The 23,575-nt window shown below is 38.4% G+C and overlaps 1 protein-coding gene across 8 annotated transcripts in view; it reads left to right on the top strand.

The window, feature by feature from the left end:
* The window catches only part of COL14A1 (collagen type XIV alpha 1 chain), a 129,864-nt gene that overhangs the window by 36,317 nt on the left and 69,972 nt on the right, over positions 1–23,575 (top strand). For all 8 annotated transcript variants that reach the window (XR_012833729.1, XM_075743420.1, XM_075743417.1 and 5 more), the window contains exons 6-16: positions 2,676–2,831; positions 3,570–3,689; positions 5,077–5,241; positions 5,665–5,826; positions 7,246–7,397; positions 8,362–8,491; positions 14,237–14,382; positions 15,721–15,850; positions 19,023–19,162; positions 20,827–20,953; positions 22,080–22,219. Coding sequence is in view for 7 of the 8 variants with exons in the window: in XM_075743420.1 (XP_075599535.1) it covers positions 2,676–2,831; positions 3,570–3,689; positions 5,077–5,241; positions 5,665–5,826; positions 7,246–7,397; positions 8,362–8,491; positions 14,237–14,382; positions 15,721–15,850; positions 19,023–19,162; positions 20,827–20,953; positions 22,080–22,219 (1,568 nt within the window). In the remaining variant the exon portion in view is untranslated. The remainder of the gene's footprint in view (positions 1–2,675; positions 2,832–3,569; positions 3,690–5,076; positions 5,242–5,664; positions 5,827–7,245; positions 7,398–8,361; positions 8,492–14,236; positions 14,383–15,720; positions 15,851–19,022; positions 19,163–20,826; positions 20,954–22,079; positions 22,220–23,575) is intronic.

Below are 23,575 nucleotides of genomic sequence, written 5' to 3'. Positions count from 1 at the left end.
AACATAAGCAAATAGTGGGTGTACAGAAGTAACAAAACCTAAATGTTTTATGCAGAAAAGATTCAACAAGTATCTCCTATCTACGAAGAACGAATCAAATTTTCACGTTCTGTGACATTGCAGTACAATCTTGGATCAAACCACACATGCTTTTTTAACAAAAAATAATTGAATGATACTATTTGCACTGATCTGATGATGTGGAAATAAAATTTTGAAAGGAATGCCGTTATTGTTTTCTTTATTCTTCGGGTTTTGCTTCACTGAATGGATTTACTAAAACCAATAAAGGTTCACAAAGCCATCACTGCAGGATTAAAGAAGCCTTATAGGCAAAAACTTGTTGATGTGAAATGGGTAAGACGTAGGGTACCAACTGGGTTTCATAGTAAGTGTAAGATTTTAGGAGTAAAGAAGGGAAATACAGCCACACAAATCCTGTTATCCTCTTTGGGCTGTATGATTAACTGCTGGGATCGTACTGAAATGGTACATCTGTGCTATACAGTACAGCTGCTTGGATGTGAATCAGGGGTCCAGTTCTATCATTTTTACTGGTGTTGAGTAGCGTTTTACTTTGCCAGTTGTTCTTTTGAAGCTTAAGAAGCTAATCATGGCCAGGGCAAGAATGGCACAATTGAACTGCATGTTAATGGAAGGCAAATACTGCAAGTAATGCAGGCTGATTAACAGGAAGTTTATTTGGCAAAGATATTTAAAACATGAATTTTGCCATGACCAGTAAGTTCCTATTAAATCACAAAACAGATTCCAGTCCTGCTGAAATCAAGGGAGGTTTTCCTGTTGACTTCAGCGATATAAAAATTTGGACCTCCTTTGGATTTGTCTTCCAATTTAATATCATTTTTCTGATGCTTACTAAATATTCCTCAGTGTTTATACGTTAAAATGTGTTGCCAATTCAAATAGCATTGTCTTGTACTGTAAAAACTAAAATAAAATATTTGTTTTGGCATCTTTGTAAGTGGAATTTTTGTCATGTGTTTAGAACTTATTCTACACTGCTAGCTGCACGTAGGAAATGTTCCCTGCTCTTCTAAAAACGTTTTTAGTACATGGTTAAGACATTAACTGCAACTTTATGGATTGGGTTTCTTGCTCAGTGGATTTATGCTACAGTAGGAATCTAACTCTTGATTATTACTAATTGTTTGAAGTCCTGCACTTCAGATTGTTTTTGCCTTGTTTTTGTCTTTAATGAAAAGATTGTCATTAATAATACAGTGTTAAAGTTTTAAGTTGCTAACCGTGTGGTTTATCCCTCTCTGTAACAGGAGAGCTGCTTGTGAGCCAATGCGAGCACCTTTTTGATTATTTCTCACTGAATTACTGCTTTTATTCACTGAGCATTTCTGCTCAAGATCATTTTATTTCTAACAGTGCGATTCCTCTTAGTACTAGCTTAGTTTGGTATCCTTTGTCAACTAATTTATGTAGTAGATCCTGAGAAAAATGATGATAAAAGTTGGGCTGCAGGTTACTTCACTGGTCTGCAGGTTTTTTACTGTGTTCAGTGACATGATTTTCATCTCTGAATGGTTTGTGATGCATGATACCTTTTCTACTAACATGTTTGCTTTGACTTTCCTACTTCCATCCTTATTCTTTAGTCAATCTGGTGGGGAGTTTGCTATTTTTATACTTCAAACATAAGCTCTTGTTTGGTATAGCTGTGTAACATCACTCATTCATTTTCCCTCCCTACAATATGAATCCACTATTTCACCAGCCTTACTTTTACAGTCACGCAGCCGCTTCTGAGAGATGTGGCAATTCTGTCTGAGGTTATGAAAACTTCTTCCTTTCTCTTACTTCCCTTTCTGTCATTTTCTCAAACTGAATGTGGCACTTTTGTTTAGGCTTCTCAATTTGTTAAGAATCTGTATCCCTAAAACCTTCTTGTTGATTTATCTTACAATTTGTGTCTAATCTCTACTCCCATTTCCTCTGATTTCCTCATTGGTTAGCTAAACCTTAGAGACTATTAATATCCATCTCCGCTAATTCTCATCAGGTCTTTTCTGTTGCTTTTTTAACGCTCTTTTATTTTTGTGTACTTTTCCATGTATCTGTAAGACTAAATCTTCGTGTGGCGCTAGTTCTCATAGAGGTTGTGAATTTGAATCTGGGGTCTTTGCATTTTACCTTTGCTGTATTGATTGCCTCCTACTTAGGTTTGATACAGCTTATTCAGTTGACCTTCAGTTTTACTCTAGACTCGCAGGGTGAAGTTCACTTCTAACTTTAGGAGTCTACAATGGCAGCTAAAGAAGTTTTTCTACAGAGTTGTTGAGATGTATAGAAACACCTGCTTTTCTATGCTGACTATAAAAGGGGTCTTGATAACCGTTTTGGATGTCTGCATCTTTAGGTTGCGCTCTCTACATTGTCTACACCTAAGGTTAAATGTCCTGAACTGTATGCTGTGTGTGTATATTATTGAGAATGAAAATGAACTGCTGGTTTGCTTCTGTTCTATGATGATTAATTTTTTTCTTTCTGAAGTATTGTATTTTTAGAAGCAGTATTTCTTTTTTCGTGGGTATCCCAACAGTAATTTTTAATGGCTTAATGAAAGAACTGAAGTAGATAATGGCCAAACGATTCTGTTACTGTTGAATTAACAATATTGGTTTTGTTTTAATGATTTACAGGAAGCCTGTTTACCTGTAAAACTCCAGCAATTGCAGATATTGTGATACTGGTAGATGGTTCTTGGAGTATTGGCAGATTCAATTTCAGGCTTGTTCGACTGTTCCTGGAAAATCTGGTTTCTGCTTTCAATGTGGGATCTGAGAAAACAAGAGTAGGTAAGGTCCCGTTTTGTTTTGTGTTGGTTTCTTTTTTTTTTCTTAGTATTTCTGTAGCAATGTAAAAATTTCATGATTTTGGGATAGTTAACAGCCTAATGCTACTTATTTGTGCAAGATTCATCCTCATCTGGAACTAGCACTTCTATCATAAGAATAATGCTGCTGGAATGTTTGTAGTATTAATTCCTCACCGTTTACTGTGATACTCAGCTCAAGTAAACTCTAAGGCAATGTCAGTGGAAAAGAAAAAACAGTGGGAACAGTCTTACTGACTTCAGTCAGTGTTAGATCAAACCCTTGCAGTTTAGTTTTTGGAGGAAAAATGTGCCAATGGGTGGCTTTTCTCACGGTTTAAACTGGCTCAAACGTTATATTTCTGTTCTGCTACTTATATTTTAGTCTGTTCAAAAGCATATTAAATAAAATTGTTCTTTTTCAAAAAACAGCTTATTGGAATCTTACTAAACTCTGAAAAAGCTGTGTACTCCTCATTTACTTTCCTTAGTACTTGAAAGAAAGGCTTTGAAAAATAAATTGAGGAGTTGCCACTGAGAACAACTTTATATTATTTTTTTGGCATTAAGCAATGCAGTTTTTCTAGTATGGTAGCAAAGCTGCTTATGGTAAACTTACTATGGTAAGCTGTTGGTAACCAAGAACATAAAGGGTAGATACTTGGGGGAAAGAAAAAAAGCTTTCTTGTGTAATGGATTACCTTAATTTCGGGTTCTTTAGGTCTTGCACAGTACAGCGGTGATCCCCGAATTGAATGGCATTTGAATGCTTATAGTACAAAAGATGCTGTGTTGGATGCAGTCCGTAATCTACCATACAAGGGAGGGAATACATTAACAGGTACAGTGTATGTTTTAGCTTTTACCTTTTATTAAAAAACATACTCTGCTGCACAGACTAAGAAGTGTTAGTATTAGTGAAGGATAAAAAGGATAGGGGTTTTGCAGCTTGCTAATGGCTTTGTCTAATGTCAGTGACGTCTTTTCTGAAGTGCTTGTCTCATTGGCTTCACTGGGAATCGTTCTGGTCAGGACAGGGTCTCATAAAACATAGCATACATGAACTCTCTGTGCTGGAAGTAAAATATTTTACCTGCTAGGAAGAAAATGCAAAATCCATTCATAATGTTCATGCACAGAGCTTTATTCTGGAGAAGGAAAGAATGTTGTTTCAATATCTGACAACTGGCAATAGTAACTTTTCAAATGATCACCTGGGGCTTTTAGATTTCCATTGACCTTTTAGTAGTTAGAGCACTGAAGCCCCGGAAGACACTTAGTGATGGATAAATGGGGGATGTCTGTCAACCTGGGAAAAATACTGTCTCTGAATACAATTCCAGTATCATCAAAGCAGCAGTTCGTAATATTGGCTGTCTTGCCGGGAGAATGATATATCCAAAAACCCAGACATGACTTTAAGCAAATTGCTGCCTTCCTTTTTTTTTTTTTTTTTTTTCTTTTGGTGGGGAGGGAAGGGGAGAAAGAATGTGAAACATTCTCCTCCTTTTCTGCAACACCCTTTAGTTTGGTAGGAGTGATTGTGGTGGGACAGAGGACAGAAGGACTCTAGTACGATTCTAGGACTCAGATTACTGTGAGGCAGTAAATAGTAAGTCATCTTGATTATTTTATATGGATGTTAGAAGATGAGTTAGGGGCCTTTGCTGTGGCAGACTTGGAGAGTTTTCAGATAGGATCTTCATTGTGACATGTAAGTTTGTCCTGAGGAGTTGTTCTTTTTCCTTCCCTCTAAATAATTAAGAGTTATTAAAATCAGATTCTTCCTAAGCATTTTCTTCAGCTTGTAAATTGGAAAGAACAAACAAGCAAAGAAAGGTTGTATGTGTATGGGGATTTACTAAGCTATCCAGAGTATGTGCTTTTATATAAGCAATGTAGGTAGAAGGAGATGGGATTTCCTATTCTAACTTTGTAGAGTAAGAAAGAAAAGATGATGTGTTCACGGGAAGACCAGTTTAGGTTTCCATAGCCAGTTTAAAATACATTGATTGATCAGAACGCTGCTAAAGATGAATGTCACCTTCTCTGTAGTTTAGGTTGCTTGTTGGAATTTAATCTTTCAGTAAATAAATTTTTGTACTTATTCTTCATTAAAATGTTTCTCAGGATTTTTAAATCGAGTGGAAAGACAAACACTGTTAGTAGCAAAATTAACGGTCCTTTTTTCTTCCCCTTAAAGTCTTTTAAAATGTTTCCTTTTTTAGGTCTTGCCTTAACATACATTTTGGAAAACAGTTTTAAGCCTGAAGCAGGTGCAAGACCTGGAGTATCTAAAATTGGTATACTGATCACTGATGGGAAGTCCCAAGATGATGTTATCCCTCCTGCTAAAAACCTTCGAGATGCTGGCATTGAGCTTTTCGCTATTGGTATGTATTCTGCCTTATCTATATATTGTGTCCCATTATATATAGTCTGGTGTATTTCTACCTGTTGCCCTCTGTATTAAGGAATTGGTTTTTTTCTGTCTGTACTCAGTAAGTTTCATCATTAATTTAAATCTTCTTTAATATGTTCTCCAATTCATTGCTGCTGTAACTGGAATTTAGCAGTATACATGGATGCTACATTATCAGGAGACAGCTGAAAAAATGCCAGTTACGCTGGCAGAAATTAACATCTTGAAAAATTAACATCTGGAAATAACATCTTAACAACAGAGCAATCTGTCATTAGTCGTTAAAGCAACTAGAAAGAATTGGATTTTGGTAATTTTTTATCAATCCTTGTGCATACAAGATTTTTTCTTTTTTTGTTGCAAATATTTTCTTTATTTTTCTTTCCAATGAAAGGTGTAAAGAATGCAGATATAAATGAACTCAAAGAGATTGCCTCTGAACCTGACAGCACACACGTCTACAACGTTGCTGACTTTAACTTCATGCATACAATTGTTGAAGGTCTTACCAGAACAGTGTGCTCACGAGTAGAGGAACAGGAAAAGGAAATCAAAGGTGAATAAGAAACAAGATGAAATGTAACTTAACATGAACTTAGAGCTACAAATCCTATTCCAAATACCTGCAGTTCTAAGCTGGCTTCTGGCACTTGACTCGTGCTGTATATTCTTTTGCTCACAAGAAAGTACATTGTCAAGGGAGTTTTATTCTCGCTTTGATATCTTTCATCTTTTGCTCTCTGTCTTTTTGATAGTGGTAAATATGGTATTTGGTAGTACCAAAAAAAACCCCAAATATACAATAATTCTGCTGTGAATATTTCCAAGTGGTGGGTAAGGAAAAATTTTTTATAATACACAGGTTTGGGGATGAATTATTTTAACAGCCGCACATGGAATTGTTACGTTTGTGCTGTGTTTTCAATCTCCTCACTTACTGTTTTTATTATCTCATAAATTTTCAAAATTTTCAGCTATTAAGATTGCTTTGTCCCTTCTTGGTGATGGATTATTTTTTCCTCTTTCCTATTTAATACACAAAAAATACATTTGAGAGCATAAGAAAAGGTGGTGGTGAAGAAAATTTTTCTTATATAAAAAAAGCCTTCTCTGACTACGATATTTTTTTGCTTTTCTGAACAAAAGAAATAGCTATGAGAAAATGTTGCAATTTGCCAGAGAAACAGTCCTACCTGAGGAAATTCTTTCTGAAAGGCTTCAGTGGATTTTGTTTGTATTGCTTGTGATTCTGTAATATCACAGAAATGCTGAGTGATTTTTTTAATACGCTTGTAATATATATCAGTAAGGAAGGCTGTCTTTCACACATGTTTCTACCTGTTCAATGAAAAAGTGTATATTAGTAAGGCTTCATCTTTTTCTTCTTTTATTCACCTGGAAACTGGAAGAAAGAGAGAATATTAGCTGTTTCTTGTGGGGGAGTAAGCAGTCAGTGAGAGGGAGTGGATGGAAAAACCATAGAGAGATGAGATATCTTTGTGGAAAGGAATGATTGCTGGAGAAGATGACTATTCACTACATCTCTTCAATCTGCTGACAGGCAGCATATACATTTCCAACCTGCAGAGGAGCACAGGAGATCACAGCTGGATATGTACTTGGATGTTTTTCATGATTGGGACGAAAACAACCTGAAAAAAAAAAAAAACCAGAAAGAAAAGGCTTGAAAGAGCGATGGGAGGAAGGACAGGAAGGCTGAGTTTTGTATTTTTGTCTCTTTCATATAAAGGTTTATGAAAGACCAGGGAGGCTTAGTCCCAGTGAAAACTCCATGTGCAATATTCATTCTTATTAGTAGTTCTTTGTTTCCATTGAAAATGATCTAAATAAATGTGCCATAGCCAATTATTTGATTTTCTGATGAGGACTGATCTTTGGAGCTTTAGCAAATACAATAAGCCAAATAATTATTTTGCAGAGGGGAATAAAAAAAATTGTGTTGTCTCTAACCTAGGAACAATTGCTGCTTCACTTGGGGCTCCTTCGGATTTGGTCACATCCGAAGTAACAGCTAGAGGATTCCGGGTTAGCTGGACCCATGCGCCAGGCAAAGTGGAAAAATACAGGGTTGTGTACTATCCCACTCGAGGAGGACAACCAGAAGAGGTAATAGAAGGAAAAGCTTACTGGAAATTTTTAATACAAAATCAAGAATTAACCAGACAGAAAATCCATGGTTTTATTTAAATCTACCCTGAAACTCCCTATGTAGGCTCTGAAGCCCACTACAGAAAGGAGATGTGGTCACATTGGATGGTGGTGAAGGTTAGGTAGTAACCAGGCTGCTTTTCTGTCATATAATTTAAAGTAAATGTGCTATAACAATGAGCACTTCTGGGGGGTGGGGCAGACTGCCTGCATTTTTGTTTACATATACGGTTACTTGAACCAATTCTATAGATTTTCGCTGCACCATTCTGTTTACAAGAACAGAAGAGGTAGGAGCTGATGGTAAGCCAGATTTATAGTTCTAAGAAAAAATAACTCATAAAAGGAAAATTAAATGGGTGTATGTTTTTGGACATTTATAACTGGTCATTGACAATTTGGAGAGGGCTGTTTATCTGAAGAGGACTTAGGCATTTTGGAGACAGGAAAAACTTACAAAATTGAATGGAAAAGCAGAAGAGCAAAAGAATATATTTTATTTCTCTTTGTACTAGAAACTTGTTTAGCACGGATGTGTATTAATGCCAATTTGAAATACTATGTGTATACATATGTAGTACTAAAGGAAAATTTATGATTATATAGTAATTATTTCAAAAAGCACCCAATATAGTCTCTTAAAGTGTATTCCATACACTTTATTTATCTAAGCAATTCCCTTGTACTAAATGGCTGCTTATATAAGCTAAACATTTTGATTTATGTATATGGTTGCTGTTCTTTTTTCAGACACATTACTGTACATAAAGGTAGCAAAAGCAAATCTGATTTATGAATTGAACTTTAGTACGTTAATTCTTAGATGCCAGTGTAAAAAGTGCTTGAAAGAGGGATTGATTGATTTGATGGTAATATAGTTGCTTTGCTTTGTGCATATTTAGTTGAATTTTCTTCTAAACAGGTTGTGGTAGATGGAAGCTTATCAACAGCAGTTCTAAAAAACCTGATGTCTTTAACTGAATACCAGATAGCTGTATTTGCTATATACTCAAGTGCTGCTAGTGAGGGCCTCCGTGGAACTGAAACTACACGTAAGTATCCTAATCATGTTCGTTATGGATTTGACTGCCTGCATTTAATCACACTGTGTAAGCATTAGTCTTTGTGAAAAAGAAATACAGAAGGAGGTCTTTTTCAATTTAACTTCTTTTAATGCATTTGCCTTAAATTAATTTCTGTTTGAATTAATTTGGACTAAATTCCAGAGTCCAAATGCTCTGTGGATATTTAAGCACTGAGAAAGGTTTTATCTCTGGGCTGAACTTTTAAGTTGGTTGTATCGAACCCTAAATTAGAACATTCCTACACTTTGGGTGTGGAGCCAAGCTTTATAAATAAGGTTTGTGGCTGAGGATGATCTCATGAGTGGAGGATTAGGTGGGACCAGAAATACCTGTGTCTGATTCCCACCAGTGCCAAAGATTTCAAGGTAACTTCTGTAAGTTCCTTTCTCAATGATTCATTTATTTTCTCTCTGTAAAATGGTGACTTGGGATATTGTTAGAATGAATACATTTAAAGTTTTGGGTTCTGTAATGAAAACTATGCTAGTACCTGAGATAACATGCTGCTATTGATCATATCAATTTTATGTATTTGTATACAAAATACAGTTACTTTTTTAGTAAATATGACAGATATTAGGAAGTAAAGCATAACTTTTTAGTTCAAACTAGGAGCCAGGAAGTCAGTATGTGCTATATCAATAGCTGACACCTGCTGGAAAAACAACACAGCAGGGCTCAAGCAATCTAGAAGATTTCTACAGTGCTTTGACAACAACTTCCTGACACAAGTGATCGAGGAGCCAGAAGAGAAGGTCCTCTGCTGTAGCTGATACTTAAAACCGAGGAAGAACTGATGTGTGTGTGTGGGTGTTTAAAGTCACAGGTAGCTTTGGCTGCAGTGACCATGAGATGGTGGAATTCAGTATTTTTCCTGTGCAAAAAGCAGGCCCATAACTCTGGATTTCTGGATAGCAGTCTTCAGTCTCTTCAGACATATGCTTGGAAGAATCCCAAGGGTATGGCCCTGGAGAGAAGAGGGATCCAGAAGAGCAGCTTGATATTCAAAGATCATATCCTACAAGCTCAAGAAAGGTCCATATTGACAAGTAGGAAATTAAGTAGAGGTGACAGGAGGCCAGCATGGATAAGCAAGGAACTGCTAACAGAACTCAGAGATAAAAAGGAAGTGTCCAAGAGATGGAAGAAGAGGCAGATGACTCAGAATACAGAGTTGCTGTCTGATCTTGCAGGGCTAAGTTTAGGAAAGCCAAGGCCAGCCTGGAGCTGAATCTGGCAAGGGATGTGAAGAGCAACAAGAACGGACTTTACAAGTGCACAACCAGTAAAAGGAAGACTGAGGAAAACATAGGCCTACTCCTGAATGGGACAGGGGACCTGGTGACAAATGAAGTGGAAAACACTGAGGTACTCAATGCCTTCTTTGACTCAGTCATTACCGGTTAAAATGGCCTTGAGAAATCCCAGGCTGCTGAGATCAGTGGGAAAGTCCAGAGAAAGGAAGCCTTACCCTCATTTGAGGAGTACCAGTATGGAGAGCACTTAAGGAAATTGGACACACCTAAGTGCATGGGACTGGATGGGCTGCACCTGTGAGTGCTGAGGGAGCTGGCTTATGTCATTGTGAGGATAGTCTCAATTATCCTTGATAGGTCATGGTAACTGGTAGATGTTCCTGAACACTGGAAGAAAGCAAATGTCAATTCTTTGTGAAGCAGGATCTAGGGAACTACAGGCCAATCATTGTCACCTCAGTCCCTGGGAAGGTGATGGAGCAACTAATTCTTGAAACACTTTTCCAAACACATGAAGGACAAGGAGGTGATTGGAATTAGCATGTATATATGAAGGGGAAAACTTGTTTGACCTCGTGCAGCTCAACAAAGGGAAGCGCAAAGTCCTGCTCCTGGGGAGGAATAACGCCATGCGTCAGTACATGCTGAGGAATGACCATCTGGAAGGCAGCTCTGCAGAGAAGGATCTGGAGGTCTTGGTAAACAACAAGCTGACTGTGAACCAGCAATGCACCCTTGTAACAAAGAAGGCCAAGATCCTCTTGGATTGCATTAGAAAAGGATTGCCAGCAGGTTGAGAGAGGTGATTCTTGCCCTCTGCTCAGCATTGATGAGGCCACACCTGGATGCTTGGTTCTGTACTGGGCTCCCTAGTACAAGAGAGATGTGGACTTACTGGAGTGAGTCCAGTGAAAGGCCACAAAGATGATTAAGGGCTTGGAGCATCTTTCATAAGAGAAGAGACTGAGATAGCTATGGCTGTTCAGCCTGGAGGAGAGAAGGCTCAGGGTAATCTTATCGATGTGTAAAAATCCCTGATGGGAGGGAATGAAGAAGAGGGAGCCAGACTCTTCTCAGTGGTGCCTACTGACAGGACAAGAGTCAATGGGCAGAAATTTAAAAAACCATGAAATTAAATCTGAACAGAGAAAGACACTATTTTATTGTGATGGTGGTCAAGTACTGGAAAAGGTTGTCCAGAGAGGTTGTGGAGTCTACATCTCTGGAGATATTTAAAACCCAACTGGACATGGTTCTGAGCAACCTGCTCTAGCTAGTTAGTTAGACTAGATGATCCCAGGAGGTGCCCTTCATCCTCAGTGGTTCTTTGATTCTGTGACAATGCTAATCTTCCCAATCTGAAAAGAAAATAAAAAAAGATCATATAAAATTATTTGAGACTTCTATCTTAGTCTCAGCCTCCCAAAATGTCGTCTCCAGCCATGTTATACCCCATAACATGGTGTTAGGACCTATTTAATTTATTGAGGCAGAGAGAACAGTCACATACTGAGCCAACAGGATTGTTTCATATTGCACCTGGTATTCCTTTGAAGTCACCTAGTCAAGTTCTGACGGATCCTGGCCCTGCTGGCTTTCTGAGATCTGATCAGATCACACCCTAAGGTCGTGCAGCATCAAGCATTTTATACAGCTGTCTTTGATAGTGTGTTGGAAGTAACAGTCTGACATGTGCTAGCATTAATCACTCCACATGCTAAAATACCTGCAGTTTGAAAGTATTTTTTACTATCCTAATGGAGAACTATGGAAAATTGTAGTTTACATTCCTGCCTTTGTGTGAGATACTGACAGATTAAAATAGCCACCAATCACATTTGTTCATATAGAACATTGAAAATAGCTTACAGGTATGTGAAATCTAGACACACACATGCAATATGCATAATGTACAGATAGTTAGAAAGGTTTCTGATTTAATAGTCACTTCTAACTTGAAATAAATATGAAATGCATGCACATTTTTAATTAGTTGCAAATGTATTTTTACCTGGTTTAGTTTATTCCAGTTGTTTTTTAGTAGGTTTAATTTATCCAGAGTATTAGGATAGTCTTGTAACTGTCCATGATGCAAATCAGCATCTACTGGATATTTATATTTGAGATTCTGAGCTCTTCAGCTGAAAATTTCAGTAGAAGACACCACTTGTTTAATTTCCAGTCACTTCTTCCTTAAGTATTATTTATATTGCCAGAGTATGTAGGAATTCCTGTTGAGAGTTAAAATACAAGTCACAAGTTAGAGTTAGAGGATGCTTTTCTTGTAGATTTTTAGAAGTAAAAGAAGGAAAAGGACAGGTGGTGGATATCTCTCTGTGATCCTGGGGCAGTCTGAATAGGATTGAGACAATGTGGTACAAAGTGCCTTCAGAATATCTCAACACATAGTTTCTTTCTGTAGATATCAGAGGTCTGAGTGGAGCTCTGAGCGAGGAGACTGAAGTACATTTGAAAATGTTTATGGGTAGTTTCTCCCTATAATTATAGGAATTGTGGGGATTCATGGGAATGTAATTCAACACATCAAGAGTTTAAATAGGATGGAGGTAGGCTGCTCTGCTCTGCTCTCAAGAGACCCCACCTGAAGTACTGCATTCAGCTCTGGGGCCCCCAACATAAGAAAGACATGGACCTGTTGGAGCAAGTCCAGAGGAGGGCCACGAAGATGATCAAAGGGCTAGAGTACCTCTCCTATGAGGACAGGCTGAGAGAGTTGGGGTTGTTCAGCCTGGAGAAGAGAAGGCTCTGGGAAGAATTTATTAACAGCCTTCCAGTACCTAACGGGGCCTACAAGAAATCTGGAGAGTGACTGTTTACAAGGGCATGGAGTGATAGGACAAGGGGTAAAGGCCTTAAGCTGAAGGAGGGCGGATTTAGATTAGATATTAGGAAGAAATTCTTTACTGTGAAGGTGGTGAGGCACTGGCACAGGTTGCCCACAGAAGTTGTGGATGCCCCCTCCCTGGAAGTGTTCAAGGCCAGACTGGATGGGGCTTTGGGCAACCTGGTCTAGTGGAGGGTGTCCCTGCCCATGGCAGGGAGGGGTTTGAACTAGGTGATCTTTAAGGTCCCTTCCAACTCAAACCATTCTAGAATTCTTTGAAAGGTTTGGAAGTGAAGATAGATGGGTAACCTGGAAGTAGAAACCTAAAGAGAGGCCTGGGTTGAAGTTTTGCCCATTTTTACAGACCTGAACAACAGACTGAGTGAACAGCCTCAATGAAGAAGAAAGGATGGCATGTTTTGTATATGGGAAGTTAAGAGCTCTGTTAGAGCTTGTTGAATGTAACGTAATTGTTACACTAATCCTTGGAGATGTCAGCTAGACAGGCTGCAATTTTTGTTTGGACAAGGAGAGCTTTGTAGAGGCTTGACAACTAGCCTATTAGTCTCATAGTTCCTAGTAGGAAGGGTTTGATATCAATTACCAATTGCCTTCTGTTTTTTTCAGACCCTTTGAGTCATTGTAGGGACTATTATCAGTGTAGAAGTTCCAAAGGAGCAGCCAAAGCTCCCTTGTATCTCTCCAGTGACTGGATATTTTGGTGGGATCCATCAACGGTGTAACAGCTGTGGAGAGGCCTTGGGATGTTATTCTGTGAATGGAAGAAAATGAGGATAATCAGAGAAGTGCAAAATGCTACTCTAAAGAGTTACAGAAATACAAAGAAATATTCAGGAACCCAGATTGGTGCTGTGTTCTGGTATCAGTGGCTTAAATTCACAAGTAAACATCCTAATAATATTTGAATTTCCCTCAGTCTGCTTAGTTGTGCTCGCCAGGTTAGCATTCACCATGATTTGCAATGAATGATCTTGCCCACATTTGCATAATCCCTCTGACGTAGGCCTGGGAGCCAGTTTGGACAGTCCAGGCCTTAAACACACAACAGTTTGTAGTCTAAATATTTTGACATGCGCAACGTGCTCATTCAAGGTTTCCTCCAGGGTGTCCTACCTCATGGCTGTCTCTCCCACGCTCTGACTTGGGAACTATTGCCAGAAAGAGCCATCTCTGGGGACTGCTACGTGTTCCCAATAGCAACCATGCCTATTCTTCAATAGCGAGTGGTCATCCTCCTGCAGATCAGGGAGAAAGAAGGGTGAGATCTGAACAGGGTGTTTTGGTGCCTGAAGAACAGAAATCCTCCCTCTTGAAATGTTCAAAGCCATTTAGGACAAAGAGCTGAAATGCTTTGTAAGGAGTGACTCTGCCCTGGCGTTAGAATTGGTTAGATCATCGTTTCCTTGTTTCTCTAATTCTGCAGTCTTTTATGTACTAATCAGCTCTTCATAGTTGTGGCATGCAGACAGTACTTCTATGCCTGGAGATAGGTCTGTTCCTTTCTGTTTCCTGGGGTAAAATAAACTGTTTGAAAAATAGCTGGTTGTTCAAGTGAGACAACTGAAGTGTCCGTCTCTTTTTCCGCTGTAGTTGCCTTGCCAATGGCATCAGATCTGCAATTGTACGATGTGTCACAGAGCAGCATGAGAGCGAAGTGGAATGGAGTAGCGGGTGCCACAGGTTACATGATCCTATATGCTCCCCTCACGGAAGGATTGGCAGCAGATGAGAAAGAGGTGATGTATCGTGCGTTCATTTGAATAGCAATCATTCAAAAAAATAAATCTTTTAAAGAATAAACTAGTACATGGCCTTTAACCTCCAACTTGATTAGCAAATACTTTGGGATTTTTTTTTCCATGACTGCCTTAAGTACTGTATGTGTTGCAGACTATGAATAAAGTGCAAGCACCAGTTGATTATTTTTATATGTCAATGCCATAAAAACACAACAATTTCAGCTGAATTAAAATGACTCTTTTGAAATGATCTATGAGGTGATACTGTATCATCATGTAAAACTAACGCTCAAAGGAAGAAAAAATAAAGTAAAACTAAGACATCTTCTAAATGTGCTATAAGAAGAATATGAAGTTTAGCTTTTGTTTTCATTAGGACCTTTGAAAGTGAATAAAATTTGCAGATGTGACATTTATTGCTTTTCTTTTAGTTCTGTTCAACTCTTATTTTTAAACTTAAAACAAATACCTTTGATCAAAAGTGATTTTTAGAATATAATTTTAGAAGAAAAAGAAGGCAGGACAAGGTAAAGCCAAGTCTTCTGTCACTAAAATAGTAAAACTTCTAAAGTTGCTAGCATAGTTCCAAGGGAGCTTCTGGTCTAGAATTTAAAAGTTTTTATGCTGAAGTTTCTATATGTATAATTAAGATTATGTACAACATCTCTGTTCAAGCAAGAGCACTGAAAAGCATGCAGGGGCATGCGAACTAGTGGAGAGTGTAGGAGGCTACTGACAGCTCACATAGGCGTATGCTCCTTGCTAAATGAGCATCTGGGAGCATGTAATTCTGTTAAAAACGGGGCCTCCCTGAAAACTAGCTGATGCAGGAGGACTGAGCCGTACCCAGAAGACAGACTTTTTTTTCAATAAATAAGTCAATCCATGTTAATGTGGCTCTCAGTGAAGATGTGGAGGAGGAAAATGATACACATCTTAAATGGCAACAAATCTGAGCCTTGATGTGCATGGAAATCAATTCCTCCTATGAAATTTCGGTCCTATGGCTGAAGACGAAACAAGGTGCAGTGGGGAATGAAAAGGTCTTAGTAGCTACACATTCTAGAGAGGGCTATTTTGTCATTGCTGATGTCACTAGTTATTTTTAAAGTCCTCTTACCTGTACGTTGACTTTTGGCTTTTTGACAATTTTGTTCTTTTGATTATTGTGCAAAATCCCAAAATCTCAGGCCAAGTACCGCAGGCACAGTATCAGACAAATGCTCAGCAGAGCATTTGATCACATATCTAATTTCAAATGTGTAAATAGTATTCTACCCCATCATGAGCTAATTTGAAAGTAACGTGTCTTTTTTTTATTCATGGTGTTTTTAGATAAAAATTGGGGAGGCCTCAACAGATCTTGAACTGGATGGACTATTGCCAAATACAGAATATACAGTCACAGTTTATGCCATGTTTGGAGAAGAAGCTAGTGATCCTCTTACAGGACAAGAAACTACATGTAGGTAGCACATATCTGTCTTTACTTCATTGTTAATAAAACTTTGGAATAGTCTTTGCACATATTAGAGCAAACATATGATTTTAAAATCTGATTCGAATAGTCCATAGGGCAAGGTCTTAACTGTACTTAAGTTTCTCAGTGCGAATACTTAATTTATATAGGCTGAGGATGTGAGTTTCTACAAAACAGCTTGGTTTTGGAACAAGATTATTAACTTTTCTCACTTGTTGTAGTGGTACTATGGATATTCCTGTTGATCTTGGTGGAATTACCAATGGTTTTCTGAACTTGCTGAAGGTGAATGAAGGTCACCATGGAGAGCTAAATCGAGAATGCTCTGTTTAGCCTCCTGTCACCAGAGAACCAGGTGTGTGTGGGAGCCTGCTCCGATGGAGTTGTTCATTCCTCTGGCTCAGTAGTAGTACAGACAGAAAAGAAGCAAAGAGAATGTTTCTGTCCAGTGCCTGCTGCCTACCATCTAGTAAACAAAGGGTTGGAAAGTGCCTGTGCACTCATGATAGATGGTGTGTTTTTAATAAGCAGCAAGAGTTTTGCCAGCTAAATTCTGTCCTCTACTAACTGTACACAGCAGTGTATGTCAGTTCTCTAAATAGCCTCAGCATCTGGAAGACAAAGGAATTGAAAAGAAGCGATTATGCTGCTGGGATATTTCTGAGAGGAGTGATTGCTTCCTCTTGTTTTTTACTGCTGGCATGAGTAAGCCAGTGTGAAAGTGACTTACATTTAATAGGTGAGAGTAGTTCAAGCACACGAGTGCGAAGAAAAAGAAGAGCCAGAGCAATTGCTTCTAAGGTCAGCAAGTATAGTTGTGGCAGAAGCTCTAGGAATGCTGTTTGAACTAGGTCATCTCTGAGAAGATAGTAGTGGACAGACAAGTGCAAATAGGGAACTACTGCAACTTGGGCATATTTGTGGACTTGAAATGAGCGTAGAAGATTCTTAACACTCAAGTCTTTGGCTCTTTGGCCCTCTCTCCCTCTATTTCTCTCTCATTCCTTCTCCTCTCCTCCCTCCTGCTTTTGGTTAATATCTGCCCAATATCTGGTTTTCATTTATCCTAAACAGTAGTTTATGTAGTTTATGACTGTGCCAGCCTGAATTCACTTCATGTCATATGATCCTGGAGGCTGCACAGCTCTAAACCTGGCTAACGCATTGGAGGGAAGATCACATGCAAATTCCAGATACATTGGCAGAAGCTGAGGATTCATGGCTGCGGCATTTCATCACAGAAGCTAGTAACAAATGTTAGTCAGCCTGTCATCACTGTAGTTACCAGACCAGAATAGAAACAACCTAACTACCCTGCAACCTTCCTTTATTTTATGGTGACTCCATGCAACCATGTCTGACCGGTCTTTAGCACTGTAATAAGAAAGAAAATTGATTCTAACCTTCTATATGCAGATATTAAAATAAGCCCTCTTCTAACAGGCTTTGATTGATGAGGCAGTGGGGCAATCTGGGAGCAAAGGAAGCTCTTGGTGAGCACACCTGTCCCACATGGTCAGTGTTCAACAGTAATGTCTTCCCTGTCTGGATTCAGATTTAAGTTACTCTGGGATTTTTTTTCTTTTTTTTTTTTTTTTTTTTTTTCCCCCCAGTGTGATTATTTCTAGCTTCCAACTAATGAATAGACTACCTAATATTTTCTTCCCGGAGTATATATCTACTTGGAGAGTGATCTGCCTAATTTGCAGTAGTATTACTTGTAGTATCTGATATTCTGTATTTAGTAAATAATACAATTCTACACACAGTATCATCTCAGTTACTATAGCAAAATCTTTCTCTGTGCCAAACAGAGGCACAATCAACAAGCTTATTCTGTGGTGGAATTTCTCTTTGGGGCCAGGATTTACTCAAGACTCACTGTACATATCACGTAACTCTGGCAGCAGGACTGCCTGTCTGGTTGAGAGCAACATTGTCAGGAGGTTGGTTCCGAAAGGTTAGAGCTGAGACTGAAGCATTTTGTGGTATGGTCTGGATGGTGAAATAAAATACGTTCCACGACTGACAGAAAGTAGAAAGGAAAGCCAGCACGTGATACTGCCTTCACTAGACTCTGGGGAATATATTGAATGCCAGAAAGTGTGGCAAACCCATCTAACACGATTCCAATGTGTTCCCGTCTTCTCTTTCCTCGTAGCCAAATTGACTTGACTGTGCCTAAGCTGGTTAGGTGTTTGCTTGTAGATTCCGAGTCCATATATAACCTGGCTGAAGATCCCACATAATATATGGGGGGGTTAATCTTTTGCTTTTTCCCATGTGCTCTTGTGTGAGGGAAACAGCATCTGACGTGTTGATATTTATCTGTTCACATGCATTGGGGAGGAATGTGTGTGTGAAGGCAGAATGGATAGAGAAAGGTTCACAATTCAGGGGAAGTTAGCAGAGGTTGGGCTAATACAGAACCTACTGCCGAGAGTAACAGACAGCGCAAATTGCTTTCTCCGATGCAAAAGAAAAGTGGATGCAATCTGAGACACTGTCTTGCATGACCTCATTTTTCTTCAGCTGGTGATAGTCAAGGAATACATAGTATATAAATGTGGCTTTAACTGCAGTTGCTGTTAGGAAACAGCTTCTTTGTGTAATAACAGAGCAAAGGTTAAGCAGAGGTAGAAAAAGTTAGCATCTTTGGAGATTTTTTCTGAGCTAGTTATGCTTTTGGACAAACTTACCCTTATGTCAGGGACTGTTAGGATTCAGAAAGTTTTTTTTTTCCAAAATACTACTGTCATGAAATATTTTTGCTGGGATACTCAGAGAAAACAAATGCATATAGGATAAAGATCTAGTTGAATTAAATTACTTTACAAATACAAACACAAATTTATTGCAAATGTTGCATAGGTTAGATCTTGCTATTATATCTGCTATGAGCAATAACGTCATTTCTTTCCTTTTCAGTATTAGTTGAGATGCACTTAGCAAGACTGAAAGTTCTGTTTCAGCAAAGAGCTAAGCCTTTTTACCTGCCTTTGTGTACTTGTGTAGCTCCATTGATGTAGATCTTTTACTATAAATATTGGTGATATAAACTTTTGAATGGAAAATGTGCAGTTTATTTTCAAGACTTGAAAAATGTCATGGCTGAAACCTGGAATCACTTTCATGGGTTTATCTCTTTCCTTTCAAGTGCCTCTAAGTCCACCAGCAAACTTGAAATTTTCTGATGTTGGACACAGTAGTGCTAAGCTAACATGGGATCCCGCTTCCAAAAATGTAAATGGCTATCGCATCATGTACGTTAAAACAGATGGAACGGAAACCAATGAGGTAAATTACTAGCATCTTTCTTCCCTTAGCCAACCTCAGACGTCCCCAAACTTTAGTAATTATTAAGGATAACTTTTATAAACAAAAACTACCTTGCAAGCTGTAACAAGAGCTTTGCTAAAGAATTCTGAAACTTAGTGCAAATAAGAGTTTGCTTAGTACCGGATATGCATTTGGAGTGCATCATATGTGGGGGGGACAGTACTCTGAACTCCTTACATACCAGAACACTCATTGCTAGTGCACACAAACTGAAGGAAACTACTCAAGTAGACTAAATGTATGATGTGGAAATATTTATTCTTGATTCAGTCCAGATAACAAATCTTTCAATGTATCATACATCATGGACTCAAGCTCATCCAGAAAGACAATCTGATGACTTTGCCACATTTTTTTAACATTTATTGCTTTAATTACATATTGAAAGCTCTCTTCCTGGAAACAGGATTTGGCTTGAACGGAATGATAAGATGATACCAAGATGTTCTAACTTAGACTTGCATTTAATAATTTACTTATGCAATATTTAGTTATGCCTTGTTACTAAAGGTGCTTTATAAAAGCTTTTAGCAGCATGAATTCTGTGATAGAATGAAAAATGGGATGGAATTATATTAATACAGACATCTGAAAAAATGCAGAAAAAGGTTTTTAAAAAATAATTGCAGTAATGAGTCCAATTATTAAAATAGGTGAGATCCCTTACAAAATAAGTTGTCATGGATAACTTAGCCCTCCAAAAATCTTTAATGGTAGTTACGTGTAATTATGTTTCTTCTGGGACATATCTGGCCTTTCATCCATACAAGACGGAATATTTGTATTAAACCTGAAGAAATTGTTCCCGAGTTTAGAAGAGAGCATACCTGTGCAATTGTTTGTCTCTTTTTCTTTCTGCTAGGTCTCTTAAAATTTAAATTAGAAATCACTTGACCTCTTCTTATTGATTACCCTTAATATAGATAATACATCTGGCTGTACTCATCACAATGATATTTGAACATCTCAGGCTTGTGATAATATACTTTATAGTGTGAGTGAATGTTCATCAGGTTTTTATCTGCCTCTTAACTTTTCCTTTCTGTCTGTTTAGAGAGCAGGTGGCACTTTTTTGTTTGTTCTGCATCAGTAGTATTTCCCCTGTGGTGCCAAGTTAACATGACACTGAATAGTTGGATCGATAAACTGCCAGTTTGTACAGCTTTGAGTTTTATATCCCCGGCAAAGTCATGTTAACTGCAGGCTGGATAGCGACCAGATGAAACTCTCATCTTTTCTGTTGACAAATGTTAAACATAATGGTTTATGCAACGATTCTACATGATGAAGGACTGGATTCAATAGCCCAAAAAGTTCCTTCCCCTTCTGGATTCCTGAACACACAGTGCCAATATGTTAGCTAGTGAGTTAGGCTTACTAAGGCTGAATTCTCCTTTTCCCTTGTTTGTCATAAACAAAATTTTCCTTTTCTCTAGTTCATTTATTTTAATTGATTTTACCAGCTTTTATAGTGCTGAATTTATACTTGATCCTAGTTTTCCAGAATTTCTCTACTAATTACATGACATTCTCTTTCTGTATCATTATTACCCAACAGAATTTCAGACACTGATAATGTGAAGTGTATGATCACTATTTATTGCAAATTATGCTTTCTCTAGGTGGAAGTTGGTCGAGTTGCAACCCATACTCTAAAAAGCCTGACATCCCTTACAGAGTATACTGTTGCTATTTTCTCCCTATATGATGAAGGACAATCTGAACCACTTACTGGCAGCTTTACCACAAGTACGTATTGCTGAACTTTTGAAGGCTTTCCAACAACTTTTTATACTCTCTTACTTTACTGGAAAGTAAGATGAGTAACAGCAAGTGTCTCTGGCTGTTAAATCAGATATATGGAATGGTTTCTGTTATTTTCATTGGAGTTTTCAGCTTCTTTGCTCCCTTATTATGGGGCCAATTGCATCCTTACTCATAAGAGTAATCTTTTGACATCATGAAAACATTTGTGTGGATAAGGTTAATTTCTTAAGTCTTTCCACAGTCAGCCATTTTAAAGCATCTTTTATTGCAATTAGGTAGTAAAGCATTTGTCTCCCCAGTTCTCTGAAGTGTGCCAATTCATTCAGTGCCACACATTCAGTGTGCCACACATTCAAGTGTGATGGCATTTGTCTCTCCAGCTGAAGTATGATGAGTTTTGAATCATACATTTAACCAGTGAACTATCTAGGCAATAAAGGGTAGAGCCTTATTTACATACAGAGAAACTGGAACACCAAAATGAGAAAATATAAAGCATTTAAAGCTCCTAGTCTGTTTAGCACAGTTACAGTTTGTGTAACTGTAGTTCTGCAAGTTATGGATTAAACAAATGACTGATGATACTTAGCAATGCTTTTGAATATAACAATGGGAAGAGAAGGACTTTGAGGGAGGAAAGAGAAACATGAGGTGGAAGAAAAAAACCATACATGTATGGAACAAGAACTTGATACCTATGTCCAAACTGCAAATGAAAATGCCCATGGAGTCTTTGGAAAGGGCAGAGATTGGGACTTTGTTTTGAGGTAGAGGAAAAGAAAAGAGCACGGTGCACAGAGCTTTGAGCAAAGGAGAGGGAGCGAGGGTTGCATGGAGCTCCTTCAGTTGAGAGAGGACAAGGAGGCTTGTCCAGTTAGAGGAGATGAAGAGCATGTATTGTGTGTATTCCCCTCCCCCAACTACAAAAACACTTCCCTAAGTACAAATAAGTGTGCAAAGAATCTGTAGTGCCTTTGTTATCTACCTCCTGTGTTACCTACCTCTTTGTAACAAACTGCAGGTAAAGTGGTACATGCTTGATGTTGCCATCTATGCAAGTCTCAGAGAATAATTTGCTCTCGTTTTTCTTTTGCATGATATTTTGCAGAAAGAGTTCCAGCTCCCCAGCATTTGGAAATTGATGAAGCATCAACAGATAGTTTTAGGGTCAGCTGGAAGCCCACCTCCTCCGATATTGCTTTTTACAGATTGGCGTGGATTCCTTTGGATGGAGGGGAATCTGAAGAGGTGAGTTGCCTTGACTTTCTGAGGGTGTGAAATGGAAGAGAGAATTACATTCTGAGGACACTTATGCTGCAACTTTTGCCTGTTAAATATGGCCAGTTGACTTACAGAAAATTCTGCCCCACTGCAAAGCTCTCTAAACCAAAATCAAAACGATACTCCAGTTTCTTTTTGAAGAGGAAATGAGGAAAGTAGAGATCTTTTGTGACTAACCTGTCATGTGCCAACTGCCATATAACTAGTGTTGCCGTTTGATGCTGCTTCAGTTTTTATAAGTTCATGTTCTTTGCTTCGCTGTGAAGAAGACAACAGCTGAGCCAGAGCAGTGATATCCTCACATAAGGCTCTACGTTTGTCTAATGTGCTGGCCACAGTAAAATTGCCTGTGTAGCCTTAGTTATGTAATGTCACAAAAGGAAAGTTTACACATAGGTGACTTATTAGATTGTTCCTTTTCTCCTCTTTACAGTTCTTTCTCATTTTCCCCCTCACGCTGTATTTTTTGCTCTAGGCCCTTGTGCATCTTCTCTGTTTTAATCAGTCTGAATTTTTAAATGATTTTTCATCCTTTTAGCTTCTCCTGTTTTATTCTCTTTTTCCAAGTATTTTGCAATAGACACTTTCTCTCCCTTTACCAAATTTTCATCTTTCATAGTCTGTCTCATTTCCTCTTTCCCTTTCTTTCTTTATTTACTCATTCTTTTGGTTTCTATTGTACTCCTTGATCTTTAATGACTCTTTCAAACATCTTGCTCTCTTGGCATCGGCACTGTGAAGACAGGCCACATCGAGGCCATATCTGCAAACTGTTTATCTGGGTACAGAACTCAGTGGGGAAGATGACATTTCCCACCTGGCCGTAGGTTTCAGGCATCATTTTGTCATCCATGAGGGCAGAAAGCAGTTGCTCCAGCTTAGGTTATGTGGCATTTTTTTCCTGAAAATTTAGCTTAGATTGATTCTTTCTTCCTTTTCACCTAGTGAGAGGGAGTCATGCAAGAAAGAAAGAAATTGCAGGAGTGAGCAGGGAAAAGGAGTTGGCAGATGAGTGAGTGGACACAGGCATCCCCTAGCATTTTCTCCTGCAGTAGATGAAGTGATTTGTTTCTGTTTAAGTTCCAGTGAGTAGCTGTCAGTGAATCCCTTTAAGCTATGTGCTTTTTTAAGTAAGATTTATGATATCTGTGTTCTTTGAGTGTGATAATAAATGATCAAGAAATATTTGAACTTTTAAGGTTCCACTTGTTCATTGTAGTCACTAAAAACCGCTGGAGGTCCTAATATTTCAATGTACTGAAATATTAAAAATACCCGAGCTGCTTTCTTGTTCTCCTTGCATGACCTCTCTAATGGGGTCAG

This window comes from Balearica regulorum, chromosome 2 (genome assembly GCF_011004875.1).
Source record: "Balearica regulorum gibbericeps isolate bBalReg1 chromosome 2, bBalReg1.pri, whole genome shotgun sequence".
Classification (NCBI taxonomy): domain Eukaryota; kingdom Metazoa; phylum Chordata; class Aves; order Gruiformes; family Gruidae; genus Balearica; species Balearica regulorum.
The sequence above is the reverse complement of the archived record's forward strand: the minus strand, read 5'-3'. Positions and strand labels throughout refer to the sequence as shown.